Source organism: Haliaeetus leucocephalus, unplaced genomic scaffold (assembly GCF_000737465.1).
Source record: "Haliaeetus leucocephalus isolate CR32 unplaced genomic scaffold, Haliaeetus_leucocephalus-4.0 Scaffold802, whole genome shotgun sequence".
Classification (NCBI taxonomy): domain Eukaryota; kingdom Metazoa; phylum Chordata; class Aves; order Accipitriformes; family Accipitridae; genus Haliaeetus; species Haliaeetus leucocephalus.
Window position 1 is genome coordinate 818,212 of NW_010973238.1, and position 17,868 is coordinate 836,079.

At 38.2% G+C, this 17,868-nt stretch overlaps 1 protein-coding gene across 5 annotated transcripts in view; it reads right to left on the reverse strand.

The window, feature by feature from the left end:
• PPIL2 (peptidylprolyl isomerase (cyclophilin)-like 2) overlaps nucleotides 1-17,868 on the reverse strand; it is a 74,783-nt gene that overhangs the window by 25,679 nt on the left and 31,236 nt on the right. For 4 of the 5 annotated variants that reach the window (XM_010581637.1, XM_010581639.1, XM_010581642.1 and 1 more), the window contains 5 exons: nucleotides 17,285-17,445; nucleotides 15,681-15,756; nucleotides 14,360-14,466; nucleotides 1,747-1,848; nucleotides 328-361 (listed from right to left, as the gene is read on the reverse strand). In XM_010581637.1, the coding sequence (XP_010579939.1) occupies nucleotides 328-361; nucleotides 1,747-1,848; nucleotides 14,360-14,466; nucleotides 15,681-15,756; nucleotides 17,285-17,445 (480 nt within the window). The remainder of the gene's footprint in view (nucleotides 1-327; nucleotides 362-1,746; nucleotides 1,849-14,359; nucleotides 14,467-15,680; nucleotides 15,757-17,284; nucleotides 17,446-17,868) is intronic. The other variant, XM_010581638.1, reaches the window with a different exon arrangement.

Genomic DNA, 17,868 nt, shown 5'->3' on the forward strand with positions numbered 1-17,868 from the left:
CCTTTGTTCTTTGCCCTGGAAGGCCAGCTGTAAAATCATTACAATTTTCATTTATTTATTTTCTGGAAGAAAAAGGAAGCAAAGACCAACAAGAATTCTGCATGGAAGAGTGCCCAAGTTTTAGACTGAGAATATATTGGATGAAATTTTGAGCATAGTTAAAATGGTCATAAAATACAGCGATAAAACCTCTGCTTTAAAGTAGAAATACTCACAGTGTACTACATATCATCATCTAGAGAATTTTAATCTACAGGGTGTCTGGAAATAAATGTAACAACAGCGCATGAAGTGAAAACAGTTTACTTGATTCAAACTCAACCTTACCTGTTCCTGTTCCAGTTGGATCACCTCCTTGGATCTGCAGAATTAAAATTAAATCAATAGGTTACATATATATCTGTGTGAAAGACATTAAATACAAGCCATAAAAAACAATTCTGCTCCATTTTCTTCCTTCTGTATCATGTCATGTTGACAAGTTAGCAACAAAGAAACCATTACTACTTATTTGGAGCTTCTTTTATCAGCTGGCTGTCATCTCCTACATTACTTATCCAAGAGCAGAATGACAGTTTTATAAAAATAATAGGTCTCTTGTGGGTAAATAGGGAAAATAAACAGTCTCAAATGGGTTAACCAGATCATCCTTTCTGTTACGTGCTGAGTCACAACCTGCTTTTTAACTGATGATGCATTGCTTTTGGAACTGAAAAGGCATTTTGCTACCAATCCTCTACATGATGAGAAGGCAAGAAATGAGGTAATACAGAATATTTTCTGTATCTGAACCTGTATTTGCCAGTATCCCGCTCACTATCTGCAGTAGGGAAAACCCTCATGTGAAACCAATCTTTCAGCAACAAAATTAATCACTGTATATACGTGCAGGATCTACAGAAATAATATTCTATGTATTATAATGCCAGTAGAGGGAGTGTGACATGACTAGTTTCACAGTAATAGCACACAAGCGCAATTTTAATTGTGAGTTTAACTATGAACTGAGATATACAGTGCTGTCAAAAGAAAAAAAGCTTTTTTTAGGATGACAGCATGGAATGTGACATTCAATGATGTCCCCTGAAAGATGTGCTCTGCCTTCAGGATCAGGTTGTTAATTTGTCTGAAAGGAAGTTACAGGACAGCTACAATATCCTAAGCTGCCTGGACTGTACCTATGTAAATAAAGATCTTTGACTACCAAAGTCAACTTTCTGGTTCACCAGGTGATCTAACTCCTTCACAAAGACAGTCTGGGCACCTAGTCCTGGAGCACACTCAGGAAACGATGATCTGACAGTATCCAAGTACCACAACCTGAAACAGAAATTCAGCTGCTTTCTAAAGTTTCATCTGAATGGGATTTCAACAGGCCACAGTATTACTTATCCAAATTAGCATTTCCCTCTCTCTCCTTCTGTTCATTAACCACCCACCCACAGCTTGGGGAAGATAACAAGAGGCTTGCCAAGGCAATGACTCTCAAAGGCTTTGTCTGGAACGTCAGCAAAAGCACTACTACTGCAGTGATGCTCCAAGTGACAGTATTAGTCAGAGACAGTTGTTAGTAAGACTAGTAAGTACAAATTTAATAAGTTAGGACAATCCTAGTTCTGATGGTATATTTAATATACATCTATTGTAAGTTGTCATGCATGGAAGAAACTAAAACTGAATTAAGCTAAATAAATATTTTGAGGACATCACATATCGTGCATTACACAGGATTTGTTCAATACTTACCACAAAATTACGAATTGATCTGTGAAAGATTGTTCCATCATAATAGTTCTTCTTGCACAATTTGATAAAGTTTTCACATGTTCGAGGTGTCTGAAAGACAAACTTAAGTTTTAATTAAGTAATACCTTTAGACAATGAAATTGGTCATTACATTGTTTACAAGAATCACTTTTCATTCATGCCATACAAAGAAACAATCATGCAGGACTTGAAGAGGAGTAAGTCTATGTCTACAGAAAAAAAAAGTAATATATGCTCTTTTAAAGTATACTGGAGAGACACACACACTGTGTTAAATAAATTAAACCCAGACCTTCCAATTAGCACAAAGAAGTGTTGAACACTAGCTCAGGTAACGTGAGCTCCCAGTGGACATAATGATGGTGAAAGCAGGTAATGTCAGAGACTTTCAAGTAACTTAGTTCAGCACTGTATCATACTCCTGTTCTAAAGGGGGACTTCCAGCACTGAAAAAAGTTAATTTCCCAGAGTAAGAAAGAATCTGACTTTTCTGCTCCACTGTTTCAAAGTGAGCGCACTGAAGCTAACTGGGAGAGAAGCACTTGGTCCTCTTCACCATTTGGAACTAAAAATGGGACTGAACCCACAACTCACTGGACCACAGGAAAAATAAAACAGACAACTTTTTTTTTTTTTAGATTTTTGAAAACAAGATGCTAAATATATTGCCAACTTCTCATTTGCTTTTACAGTGCAAATTAAAGCTATTTATTTGAATTTATGAGCCACGGCATACAAACAGTACCTTCTGAAAAACTTTACTATCTACCTAATTATCCTTCCACTGTAATTGTATGGATTCTTTCCTCTGCAATACTAAAATACTTTCAGATGTACAAATACTAGTACAGAAACAGCCTGTTTTCTATACTTGGACATGTTTTCCAGCCCTGCTGTGGATTATGTGCATAAATATATTCCAGTTTTACAAAAGAATACATCTAAATAATTTTCAGTTGTTACAGGCCTTGAAAATATCATTATTGTTGTATGTGCTTGCAAGTAAAGCCCCAGCATGAATTGCAATGTCTGTAAATGAACACACACAAGACTTGAAGCCTCTTTCTGAAAGACACTGATTCACTTGGCATTGGTATTACATCATTCTTGGTCTGAGAGCTGCAGAGAGACAGGGTGAGACTGAGCCACGCAACCTGAAGTGACTTAAAAGCAAAAAAATAAGGCAAGCCCAATTACAATCATTTAAGGATGAAATAATCTATCTTTTTAAAAGCAGATCCATAAAAGTATTCATCTGGAACCATACAGAACTTCAATTTTCTGTATTTTCTCATCTGAAACACAATCACTCTCACCCCTCTTTATTGACACTGAGATGTCTCTTAATTATCCAAACAAACTCTACCTGCCGTTATAAATTCTTCACAATGATTCCTTCTTAATTACTCTACACAGATATAGATGACAGTTATCAGCTTGGCCATAACTGGAAAAATGAACAAATTCTAATGCAATCTTACATCAGCTATTATCTCAGATTTCCTATATAATTCATTACTGGGTTAAAATGATAATGGTACCATAATGAGTTTATGGTAGAATGCCACTAGGACATGTATTTCAGTAGCATCCAGAGGGCAACTCCTAAGTAAACATATTCCCTAAAAATTGTTTCAAGCAATAGGAGGTTTTCCTACAGTTTCAGTGTTTATAGCACATTTGAAATTTTTTCTTTGAATTGGACATATATGCTTGAAAATAATCTTTGTACATAACCTTTCAAGTAAAATTCAACCCCTGAAGAATCATTTGTGCAGTCTATGCTTCATTTATAAGACAATATCATAACAACCTTGATCCTAATGTAGTGCTATTAGGTATAACTCATGAAAAATGTCACTAAGGATAAAAATAAGTTTAAAAAATTTCTTTATGAATCAGAAATGGAATCAGCAGCTTTTAGCCTAAGGCATTTTATCTCATGAGAACCAAGCACTCTTTGGAGAGACATAGTTAATAAGTTCTCTGGGGGGAATACAGCAACCTGTAATTAATTTTTTAAGAAAAATGAAATCAGGCAAAAGACTGAGTCCCCTAGGAATACATACCAAACCGTTTTAAATTTGCACAAAGTTGATAACCCAATACACATTTCCTATTTATTTTCAAAACATGATTTATAAAATATACATCAGAAAAACTGGCTCTAGTAATGTATTTTTTATGCAGGACCTATGCTGACCCTTCTCTCTGAATGGATTTCTAGTTATTATACCTTTTCCCAGAAACAAGCTTTTCAAATGCAACTGCAGAAATATTTAGTATACATGCAATAATCATTTCACTGCAAGGTTTTCTTTAAATAATTGCCACCAAATTGGTTCCCATGGTCACCTCATGCATCATACAGATACATCTGGCAGGTAAACTGTTCCTTAGCAACGTTACCATTACCTTCTATGGTGCTTTTTAGTAGACACAAATAAAAAGGTTTGCATTCAATCAGTAATAAATCCCAGTTTCAGTTGGTCTACAATATCTGGCTCAGATTATCTGATTTATTCAAATCAGTTAATGTTCTTGCCGAATCTCACACTGACAAGTACATTTCAGGGACTTTTTTAAGCAGCGTCCTGTCCAAAGCAGGAGAAGGCTTGAGGTTTATGGGGAAGGTGTAGATCCTCAGTAATGAAGTTGCGTTCTGCATTGACCATATAAACAAGGCCAGTCTTTGAAGTCTTTGTTCCAACTACAAAGACTGATGAGAAATATATATAAACAAACCTGACATTGTTATTTGAGTGTAAGATCATGTAGAAGATGTCAGACTCGCAGTCTTGGAATGCAAAACTACCTACTTCTTCAGAAACTTCCTCCACACCACTTGCCTCACACCATTTCTGAAGGAGGAAGAGATGGTCAAGGCACCTGGAAATGCAGAAGTGCAGGAGGCAATGCTGGTTTCTTGTTGCCTCATTATTGACAATGGGCTCCAGGTTCTCCTTTTACTTCTGGCTGTTCTTGTCCCAAATTGACCTCAACAGCAGCAGCTAACTTTCCCCTCTTTATTCCTTTTACATTAAGCAGGAAATGATTTAAATTATTTTAATCTGCTGACTATGACTTAGGCTTATATGTAAGAAAGACAAGGGACAAATGCTACCTTAATTTGTTAACCTGTTGATCTGAAAGCCACTGACAGAAAAAAGGTTATGTTTTAAATCTACTGCAGTATTTTCTCAGAAGGATGCAGTGACAGTCCTAAGAAGTCAAATATAAATTGTGGAAGACTTTTCTCTCCAAAAAGTGTGGTAGGACAGCCCTGAGAAATCCTCCTTTACTTCAGTCAAGTTGAGATCATGTAAGTGAACGCAGTGTCTCTGTATGATGTCCATCAACTTAAAGACACTTCTCTCTCCAAATGACAGTAAGAAAAAAACCCTTATTGATACCAAAAATTAGTCTCCTGCTCCAACTGTGCTCCTTATTTATTTTGTAGATGCCAGATAACTGTCTTTCAGCTGTTGAAAATTCACACCAAAGACAAGTGGTAAAATTTTAATAAACGGTTTGAGACAGAAATCCAGAAGAATACTTATGCCAGAAGATGACACAAATGCTTTTCTTGGCTAACAGACATGTATATTAAATGGGGCAACAGCTCAATGGTTTTCTAATTATGTTTAAGTCTCCATGTAGCTAACACACTTAGTAGGTAACTCTACATGGAAATACCAGCACTCTACCAGTTACTAGGCCCAGACAAATTTCAGAATTAAAGACAGATTGCTACTAAGAATGACCATGCAAGCACAACAGTGACAAGAGACTGATTGTGAAATCATGGATACTGGGGAAACACTGACAAAAAGAATATACAATTTAGAAACCCAAAGAAAAACAGAAAAAACCCCTGACTATAAAGTTCTAGGAGAAGTGCAGATTTAATTTGGTTCCACTTTTAAGTATTAACCGAGCTAATTTTAGTTTCCTTTTTGCCAGCAAGGGTGGCTCCAATCCAGGCAAAATTCATCTCTCTTGCTGCACCCTGAGACCTGAGGGGTAAGACTAACCAAGCCAGGTCACAATCTGATTTCTCAGTTTGCAGCTGTCCTTTCTCATCACTTAAAATGGGTCATTACATTTGTAAAATTTACCTTAACTCAGAATTTGTATTGGGCAGCTGAAGAGCCAACCAGAAGTAGATTCAAAACCTGCAGTGCTCCTGTTGCCAAGGTACAGGAGATGGGAAAGAGAAGAGCTTCTGAGTTGTTGCCATGACTGCAAGGAAGAAGGCTTTACTATGTGAAGAGCTAATAATTTCAAAATGCTTCATCCCTTGAGGATCTGCATGAACCTTGAAGAGAAATTTCACACTAAGGATTCAGAAGCTGTCATTCGCACATCTGTGTAATTTCCCTGTGCTAATTCCACTTCCCTTTTATTTCTTTTTGTCTCTCTAAATTGGATGAACTGTAGCACTTTCACTAAACTACAGAGCCTTGATATATGCTCATTAACCCTATGTTTCAAAGCAGAAATAATCTGAAATAATGAAAAGCTCATTCCTCACAAATTAAAATTGCATTCTACAGCCTTCATCTTATCACACAAATGCCAGAATCCCACTACTAAGAGGCATGAACTAGTGATGGAAATTTCTAAAGCTTCAGACGAAGCCTGCAATTTTTTGAACATAGATCTCCTTTAAAATGCAAGGTGGATTTTGTTTTGCATTAGTCCATTTACACACTTTTTTTTTTTTTCCACATAGAGCATTTTCACTCTTGTAATTATTGATTCTAGCAACTCTTCTAATTCATGAGCTCATAAAAAGCTGATTTGGTAAGGTTTAAACTCAGTTCTCCCTATCCCTTTCAATCTCCAATCCTCACAGCCTACCCATCCCACAGGAAAGAACTCGCCCTAATAAAAGCTTGGCTTTATTTAGGACTTAGTCAGAGGCAACTGTAATGAAGCAGTTTCAGGAATCACCATCTATCAGGTGCAAGTGTCTGTTTCCTCCCACTAAATCATGGAAACAAACTGGACATACAAATGTTGTCAGTGCATTTCAATGCATAATACTGTACTGGAAGGCAATTTAAGCTACCCTACTTTGCACCAATAGACTAGGAGCACGCTCCATTTGTTTCAGAGCAAGAGGGACAAGAAAATCCAAAACTCCACAAAGCCCATTGCAAAAGCATGGGAAGAATTTCAGTGTGGGAAGCCCATGACATTTCCTGCAGGAGAACATTTACTATAGACCTAAACATCACCCCGTGCCAGCTCCACTTTCCTGCTAACAGTTCCCCTACGCGTGAGAGGGGTGAGCCGGTGACAGGTTATGGCAGCAAACAACAGCTGCCTATGGTGGTTCAGTTCAAAAAAGACACAGTTCATATAAGGGACACCATTCTCAATCTGGTCATACAGTGAGCAAATGTGTTTGGGTCAATTTGTGATCTATGATAAGAAGAGGACAGTTCCAGTGAGAGAGCACTGGGAGAGATGAAAGCATTAGGGCATTGTGGGGTAAAACAATTTGCCAGACTCATATTAAAAAAGAATCAGAACAAGCAAACTATGCCTCAGGTAATAGATTGCTGACTTGATAGCAAATATTTGCCTATTTTGCTACCTCAAAGCCTCAAAGTTTGCTTAGAACAAAGAGCAGAATTACTGCATTCTCATTACACAGAAACCCACTATAATTTAATTAGCTATTTAGCAAAGATTCCAGCAGATAGCTAAATTTCACTTTTCAAAGGCATTTCTTCCACAGTAGTGACATTAATGATGCTACCGAAAACTTTCAAAGTCTGAGCAAGATGCTCAGCTTAGACAAGATGCCAATAAAAACATTACATACTCCAGTTTTATTTTTCACTTTTTTGCAAATACAGGGACAATCAATTGGTTTAGCTGAGCTCAACTCAAGTTAAACAAGGCATCTAATTCACTCATCTGATTTGTCAATGTTAACTACTAGCTCTCCAGAGGCACAGTCATCATCCCTAGCCAACGGTCATTACTTTTCCTCTAACTTTTATTTATTGCAGTGGTAGAAAAGAAAACAATCCTCTCTCCTTGCCTAAATTTGTCAGTCACATGGTGGTTGAAGAGCTTGTCAGACAGTGCGATGCAGGGCTGGGTGCTGATAAGGATGGGGCTGGCAAGCATGACATAGCACTGATAGGTACAGTCTAAATGAGGATGCAATTTTAATTGCTTGAGCAACCTCCAGCAGCTGTAAAACTTAGGAGTATCGCAGGTTCCGTGGCAGCTCCTTGGCATTTCATCAGTCTGCAACTGACTGCACATAAATTCCACCTTTTCAGAAGACGCAACCTGTAACCACTTCCACACTAGACAGTGAAGCTCTGGTAGCTGTCAGCCTCCCAAGGTCACCCTGCTCTCATCAGAGGAGCGAAGGTACAAACAAGAAACATGTCAGAGAAAGATGAAGAGCAGCAGCTGTGTAACTCCAAACCACCCGCCTCATCCTCGGGTTCCGGATCACTAAGTGGCAGACACAGCTGGTATGGGATGCCTGCACCGTCAAATGTCAAAAAACAAGCAACAGAATCCAATAACAATCGATTCCCTCCCCACATACAGCTTGTCAGGGGGGCTGGGGAGGTAGAAAGGTCCAAATGTGCAAAATGCTTTCCCACCGATTACCCAACACCAAGGGCTGCCAGGAAACTAAGCAGAGACAGCCAAGGGCAGCAAGCCCCATGGCGCAGGCAAAGGTTCACAGGGAGGTGGCTGAGCACCTTCCTCAACTCCATGTTGAACGTCCCATTCAGGCATGTGCAGGGAGGGACATCGGGGACTCCCACTGCCCCTTCACTGCTGCAAAACAGCACTGAGGACAAGCGCACAATAGCAGCAGCCAGATAAGGCATCTCCTACTAATATCTCACATGAAAATGTTTCTCCTTTCTCAAGCATGGCTGTTATGCCCCCAAAGTTAAAAATATTTAAAATATTAGCTTCTAGTCACTTAAGAACAACCTATAAGCAACCTGTTAATCAATATGGCTGTGCAGAGCCATTCTACTCACAGTCACACAGAAGAGCAATAGAACTGTCTGCCATTGTAGCACTTTGAGGAAAAATAACAACATCCTCTCTAACAAACATTTTTATCCAGCTGTTCTCCTACTGGAAAAGAACAGTTTTGTTTGTTTTTAGTTTCTGTTGACAAGAACTTTCAAAGTTGGAAGTTGCAGCTCTTCCTACAATGACCTATTTTGATGAAAAAAAAAAGAAATAAGTAATTTACAACCATGCCAAGACCACTGAACTTCATCCCTATAAACATATTACTGAATGAACAGACACTGGTAAAACATCAGCCAGTTATTTGCCAGACAGTGCCACGATGATGCTGACAGAAAGTGAGTAGAATGGATGTTTAAATCAGAAAGAAAATAAGATATCTGAGAAGACGGGAACCTCGTCATGCCAGGAGGTCAAAGGTTTTTTTCAGCAACTCGCTTGTTTCCCACTGGAAATGGATAAGAAGTTCACAGGCTTCTGATCTTCAGAGCAGTCCCTCACACAAAAGGAGAGATGATTTCAAAGAACAGGGGCTGGATTACACATTTATAGATCACAGGCATATTTAACAGGTCAGAGGGCCTCAAAAGATTAAAACATCAGTGTTTGTAGAATAATGGCTTCTTCAGATAGTTATGCCAAGACATCATCATTAAGCAGAGTTTGCCAGGTCCTAAAACCTCAAAAAGCATTTGTGGAGTGCTGGATGGAGCTTTGAAATCCATCTCGCGTTCTTCTTTGTTATGCCAACTTGCCCTTAAACCTTAAAGTATTAAGCCTGAGAGAGACAGGCGAATTTACAAAACCTGTTGTGGCAGTTACGGATTAGTATTCAATTACTGCTATTGGCTTGTGTTTAACCACCAGATCATTATCCCAGAGTGACCACTTGTATGAGGAGAACTCAAAAAGGAGAGAAGGGAGATAGTACACCAAACCTCTTGTTCATCATTTTGACAGGGTCTTCTGGAGTGTTAAATTTTTTTACATGTATATATTTCCATGACAATGAACAGAAAAAAGTACAAGCCCTGAACAAGAAAGCCTCAAAGCAACCTAGAGGGAAAGGCAGGAATTTTTATCCCCTTTCACAGGTGCAGAGACTAGGAGTCTGCTACTCTGTCTATTCTTATGCAGGGCTGCTGATTCCGACAGGCAGCCCAGGTTATTTGTGTAGCTCCACTCCAGCAATCAGGCATCTGTGATACATGTTACTGCCCGGGGATTCAAAATTATGCCCATATTTATTGCTCACTGTGAAATAAAAAATGGGATGCCACTGACTTAAAAAAATCCGTAACCAAATGACATAGCCACATCATGCAGCAAGTCTGTGGCAAAGGCACAGAATTCAGGGTTTACCAGCTCCTAGTTCTCCACTCTAGCTATTACAACACACTACTTTTCTACTCCCTCATCCAAGTCAATTTGACTTTGCACAGGGTAAAGCCTCCACCCTGCCTTAGGAGGCTGCTCCACCACCTACAAGATATAACTGCATCACTATAGTGACTAATATAGCAGAATACACATGGATGATATAGACTTTTGTTCCCAGCAGCATCTTGATTCAAACAGCTAAAAGGACCACAGCAAATAAAATACAAGAAATCCAGCAACATTCATTGCCTTGCATCAGTTATTTCTTCATCATTTATTTGTCTGGCAATGCATAAGACTAGAGCTGAAAGAATAACACTTGTTGGATGCTGTTAAATCTTCTGTACTTGCCAGAATTACTTCTGGCAAGTACAATTTTTGTAAATTTGTTTCCAATTAGTGTATACAACAAATGTTGCTTATGCCCAGCTGAACTCGGCTTCCTGGAAAATGGCCCTAACAAATGGCCATCTGATTAGTCCCCATCAGGAGGAACATACTGTATCTGAATAAGAAGACTGAAAGAAAAACAAATGGCAACAAAGAGTACTAGGCACACCACTACAATGCAAAGAGAGAACAGTAGTGTACCTTTGCTCATTTGAGGCACAAATTCAAAAAGATGGAAAAAAATCCAGCTTATCTTCCAAAGTCTTTTTATTGCCTTTTCTCAGGTCAATGACTTAAACCACAGATCACCTTTCTGGAACCTAAGTGAAGTTTTCTGATGGTCTGAAGAAGTAATTTCAAACACAGAAAATATCTGGATTCTAGCCCTATTTCATGCTCTCTTTCTAAATCCTGTCACAAAGTAACCGATGACTTCAATCACACTGCAGCACTGATTTCCTCCCCTGGATCAATACAAAACATTTCTTGATTAGGTTTTTGGTGCTAGGACAAATCCCATCACTATCAATCTTATTGATTGGCACCTTAAAGTACAAGTATATGAAGATCCCTAGATTTATTTTTAAACAAAAGCTTCCACGTGTATATATGGACTGAACTCCAAACAATTCATACTGTCAGATAGCTCACAAAAAATAGGGGAAAGAAAGAACAGGAGACAGAACAGCTGTGAAGGGAGAGAGAGTAAGAACCCAGGCAGTGTACTGAAGACAAAGAGATACTGGGTAGACTTCAGAAGCAGTGCAGACTGCTGAGAGCACAACTGCAAGAATATTTTGCTTAAACACAGCCCATAGGCATGAAAATACAATCAAAGACTCAGTTGACATAAACTTTAAGACACCAAGTATGTCACTTGCTGTTCTCTATTTTAGCAAGAAGACTTCACCTCAAAGTGTATATTGAAATCTAACCTGTAAGACTATTTTAAAATGTAATTTGAATTTTGCAAGTCCTACCTCCAGACACAGGTATTCATTTGTGATATTTATATAGCAACTTCATCCTCAAGCTTCCTAAAGCATTTCACGATCATGTATTTGCAGTACTGTGCAAATACAACCACTGCTAGGGTGGCTTCCATAATAACTAGAACACAGGATATCGGTCAGCAATTAAAAAAAGGAGCCTGTGGCCAAGTCAAGACAACAACCAGGAAGGCAGTGTTCACTCTTTAAAAAGCAAAGCTAAGCACCACTGTAATATGGCTTATAAACCATATACTTGCTCCTGCAGTTGTACTGCTTGAGAGAGTAGATGTCTGAATTCAAATAGCAATGACAACCTAATACTGTTATTGGCTCTCCCACTCACTCAAGTAGCACAGATCTGTGTGCCAAATCCAGGGGTCCCAAATCTGCTGGTGATCTTAGTGTGTATCAATACATTACTCTGGGCTGGAAATTTTTTCTCCATTTCTTTCTGAAAAGCTGGGGTACTACCCATGCCAACTATGTTAAAAAATCATGAAGGCTGAAAAGTCAGGCACCAAAAAGCCTGTGCAACATTAATTTGGGCGAGCATTATGATACAATGCAGTTCCCCCTGGCTGCATTCAAGGACGTTACCCACATTCTACACTTTTGCAGGAAAACCAAATCCTGCATATAAACCATTTCACTACATAGTTCCAAATAGCTCTCAGAACTGGTTCAGCTTGCACACTGAATAAGCCAGGAGAGCTGATAAAAAAACTCAGCATATGATTAATTAAGAATATTACCATGCATATTCACAAGCAGGGTGAACTGGATGCGTTTAGACATTTTCTATGTCTGTCTCTGCAATCTCAATAGATCCGTTGTAGCTGATCTGTGTATATGTTTGTGACCTATATGTGTTATATGTTTGTAAGATGTCTGCGCTATCTGCACTAAGCTACCTTATGTGCCTAACCTCAGTGTGATTCAGGAAAACCAAAGTTAGAAGCACAAACTCCTTATATAGTAAAGGTTGAAAAACAAGTGCCTCCCGGAAGAACTGATTTAATAGACCTAGGATGATGACCTAAAGTGGATGTTGTGAAAATCTCCTTAAAGCAGCAAGTTTTTCCTACTTATTCTAAATATATATCTTTTTCCCCTCTGCAGTGCCAAAGGTCTGCTTAATTCACACAGATTTAATCGACACAAAGAAATGAAAGAAACAGATGGGTAGAGGCCAATGTTCAAGCATGTCTGTTTGTGTAAAACAGTGCACACTTCCAATGTGTATATGAAGAAGCAGCGTGTGTGAAAGGGAGATGAATAGGAATTCATTTGAAAAAAAGGAAACACAATGGATATCATACAGGAAGTTTATAATGGGCAATTGAGATGGGGTCCTTGGGACTGAGTGACACTGGTCACACATGTGGCCAAAAAACCCACACTGATAAGAATAGCTGCTGTCAGCCTGCATTAGCCAGGAGCCAGTTTGAGAACATATGGCAAAACAAATGATTCAATGCAATCTGCTCATTCTGCTGCTTCCCCCAAATATTGCTGTACTAACATCCTCTGCTTTTTGCCTTATTACATAGTGTTACTATTTAAGAGCATGGAAAACACCTGTAGGGATGACAGAGACCTACAGAATTACTAGCATGATAGGCTGCTGTGGAGATTCTCATACTGTTTCCATAGATCAGCTTGAGATGTTTACACATTATCCTGCTCCTTACTCACGCGAGAGCAAGGAAAAGAAGGGAAAGCTAGCAGGCTTGTCCTTTTTCTTTCTCCCAGGCAAAAAAGGATGCACTCTCCCAGTGCATCTCTGGATTTCACACCAGGCACCCCAGCTCCTAGCCAGCACCACTGTCCTTAAATTCTGTGAGAGTCACAACAAGCAGAAGTTTTACCATTTAAACTCCTAGTCACATCCTTCAACTTCCTAAACCATCTATTTTCAGGCCTATAATCTCCTGAGATAAAAATCTCAGTAAACAAAGGAAGGTTGGGGCTTTTTACATTGAAAACTTCTTTTCCTTTTATAGATGTGGTTGTACACATAAATAAGCAAGCACACTAGCAAGCAGTGACGTCTGAGACATCACTGTCGCCACAACTCATCTGTCTATCATAAGTTTTGCCATGTTTATTATTTTAAGAGCCGCAGATTTCCACGAGAAGCAGACTGTATTGACTGCAAAAAAACTCTAGTCCATTTTTTTTTTTAAATGAATGTTTACCTCTTAATGGCAAAGGGAAGATGTTTGAAAACAGGGACCTTCAAAACTGAGACAGCAGGAAGCAAAAAACATATTCTAAGATTTTCATTTAGGTTTGTTCCGTAAAGCTCAGGATTTAGAAGTAAATCTAACCATTTCTGGGGATCTTAACTACATGTACTCAGGCAGACAGACTGCTCTCAGTTTCTGAAGTTCTCTTCCTGGTTCTGCCAGTAACCTGGTGTGTAACCTTGGGTTATTCTCTCTTCTGTGTGCTCTTCTTTTTTCTATCTACCTTCCTTGTCATTGTTTGGGTCACTATAATCCTGACCCTTTGAAGCTCTAAACATGTACCTTGAGATGTTGTAAGTAGTCCACTAAAATGTATGGGACTACTTACAGAGAACATTTATACATACAGTAGTATAATATATAAAATAATGTATATACATTTTACAAAGGAGTTTTGTGTATGTATGAAAACACACCAAAACAACTGAAAGCTAGTTATTTGTCCATATCTATTACAACTACACACTATTCCTCTCTTTGGACATTTCCATTGCCAGCTCACATTCTGTTCATTATCTAGAGACGTTCATCTTATGGGGCACACAGTACCATATCACAGTGCAGTTCCAAGTTTAGGTCTCCTTTATTAGTGTGAAGTCGCACATAGCCCTTCTTCTTCACGTATTTGTATCTTACAACATCTTCTTCAATAGCAGCTGTATCAAAGCAAAAGACAATAATTAGCTCACTGGAAGCTTACTCATTGATCTTTAGAAATCATGAGAAAACGAATTGCTAGATTCTACTGTCTGACCTCTTCCCCTGGGGTACTAGGTCTTCAGGGATTGTACTCTGCAATTTATCTATGATAACTTCATATTAATCTCTGTGCCAAACACTTTCCATTATAGAAAACCACCAACTCCTCGAGAGCCAACAATATCATCTATATTTTTAAGTCACAGAAGCATTCAATATTACAAACTATAATTTTCAAGTAATGTCTACCAATCACAAAAGTTACTTTGAAACCAAATTGTTTCTTGTCAAACTTGGAAGCCAAGCAGGTAGTCATCAGCCAACCACAAATTGCTGACATATGAGGACCTACCCAGTTCTGAAAACAAATGAAGCTGTTACTGGAAACATTACTGGAAAGTCAAACCAAAGGATTAATCTAGGATGTTTCCACTTCCATTTTGTCAAAATGTCCAGTTAGTCAGATATTTTCAACACTCAAAGAGTCACCTGCAAATCACTGTAATCCACTAAGTAAAGGAACTGAACTTGGTAAAAGTAGTTTTAGCAATGTATTCAACCTTTGCCTAAGTGTATGACATACTTGCTGCATTTTAGTGCCAAAAGCAAGACCTTTCTTTTCAACTGGGAATACTAATTGCTCAGCTATGTAATCAATATTCAAATTAAATAAATTCTATATATTTGTGTTTAGGCTGGAGAATGAAAGAAAAACTTTATTGTACTAAAGTGCATTTTTGTGTAACCGTGAAAAGCTGTAAATCAACAGTTATCACCACAAAATTTGCTGCCATTCTAACCAATACTGGGTTAGGCCAGGAAGGGGGTAAAGATTTTGTGTGCTATTTGAGGAGAGATTATACTTAATTCCTAACTTACATAAGTGGATATCCCATTTTGTGGTCCCCAGGCATAGAAAATACCTCATTCATTTCAGTCCAACATAAGTAACTGCCATTCAAAGCCAAAGCTAATTTATAATTGCTCCATTATTTTCAGAATGAGCTCACTGGAAAGTAAGGATATATCTACTCAGGGAACATATTTCCATGGCATCAGTACTGACCAATTATCAATGCATTCCTTCAGTCCTCATAAATGTATGTGTGCTAGGGAACACATTTAAAACTGGAAAGTAAATAAACAACTTGTAGCTAGGTAGTTCTGGTACCTGCTTCGTGGGTAGTTTCAGGCACCATTGCAGTGGAGGTAAAGGAAGCACTTACTGCTCCAGTGGAATAGTGAGCCTGTTCACAGAAGAAAAAGCAGGAAAAAAGACATTAGATCTTAGAATTTATCTACTAAAGATACTATATACTAGAAACACATAAATGTCATCCTTCTGAAGGCAGACTTCTGCTCTAGCTCCTATAGAAACAAACAAATGCATGATGCAGCGATAACTCTGTATCTGTTGCCCGTAATATTTGCTCTGATGAAACTCTAGTTAAGGCTGCCCATGTGCTGAGCTGAAGGGGCTTATTGCTTCCACTACAGTTTAATACATCATTACGCAAAGATTCCATTATCAGAATTTATTTGTATGTCCACAGGTGGAGATATGAAAGGAGTACTGCTGGCAAGACATCTGTAAAATTCTCCAACATTGCTGAGTAAGTGGAAGGAAAATCGAGTGAACCGCAGAGGTACGGTGGAGGAAAGCAAACCACCCCCCCCTCCCACACACAGCCCTTCTGCATGCAGAGGCACTGTCCCATGGTTCCCAATGTCTATTTTGAGCCTTGTAATTCTCCTGCAGAAAGGAAATGTGAACGTCACACATGGATTTTGTAGTAAATTACAAAGATCTAATAAAGAATTAGTAAAGAATACAGGTCAGGCCAATGCTTTGTCAATAAGGTTACACTGCATCCTATGCAAGTTTATAATTATGCCCATTCACATCATTACCTGACAATCTGACTCTCCAACATGTGTAGAGCTCATCGTTGTCTCTCACCTCTTTTTTTCTCCCTACATCTTTTGTTTTCTTATAACACTAAGATGCCCTGAAAAAGGGGCAGATGTGATCCCATGGTCACATATACTCCCTAATCTGTCACTAAGCCTCCTCATTAAAAGCCATATGCTGCATTGCTATTCCTTTTCGTGTAAGTGTAATCAAAGCATGAAGACACAAACATCCCAGAATTATTAAAGGAAAGAAGAATACTCTGTCTTGCCCATTAAAAACAGCCTTTGATGTAGGAAGTCTAGATGCAGATGAATTGTTTCTCTGGACAGCCACAAACACACAGTAACATGCACCTGGAAGAACATCCTATAAAATATTCCACTAAAAATCCTGCATTCTATTGAAAAAAGATGGAGAAGCAGCTGTGGATGATTTATATATTTGACCACACCAGAAGTGATTCACTTGCACAGCCCTTAAGGTGTGTTCTCTCTGCCAATAACTGCAGGAAGCAATGATAACACAAATTCAAAGCAAGAGATGACAACCTGGGAAAAAATGTTCTGCCAACATATACATCATAACCACATCATAAAGATTCTTCCTTCTTATTGTGCTCCATTTCTAAAATGTTTGGTCATGTACAATGATTTAACAAAGAGAAACTCACTGACACATACAACATATTTCTAAGGAATCCCAATGACTCTCATATTCTCATCTATGACGAATTTCCATGTAACAGAAACCAGAAGGAGTAGTGTCTGTTTATACTGCAATATGGCCTCTAAGCTGAAAAACATCTATTACCATTTCTGAAGAAGTCAGTCAGCGCCAAACTACAAATTAAGTCAACTTACTGCATTCAGTTTATCCACTTTCTTCTTTTCAGGAGCCTTCATAGTAGCTGCTAGAATATCATCACCTTTGAATTCCTTATAAAGCTCCAGTAAAGTCTCTCGGGTCTCTGTATTTGTATTTTTTAAATAGTAAGATGGATCTAATTTTGCTCTTTCTTCATCTAGATAAGACAAAGTTAAATCATTCAGAGTTAAAAGAAGAATTCTATTTTGTTCTCCTTCAGTTTATTACATATCTAGTTACACAAAAATATTCTAGATATTATCTCTACTTTTTTTTAAATAAAAAGGTCTAGTAACTATATTTATTCCTGCAGAAACAGTAACAAATAGCAATGCATAACACTAATGACAGTATAACTTGAAATATAGCACAATAAATGCCAATACGATGAAGTATAATAAAAGAAAAAAACAATTTCAAATCAACTACTGCAAAAATTCCTTTGAAACCACTAGAAAGTATCTAAGTTCATGCAAGTCTTGTAAAATTTTTATAGAATAATAAAGACAAGATATAGTTGGGTACAATATAAACTTCTGTCCTTTGTCTTGTCACTGAATGGCCAGGCCTGTGATGCAAA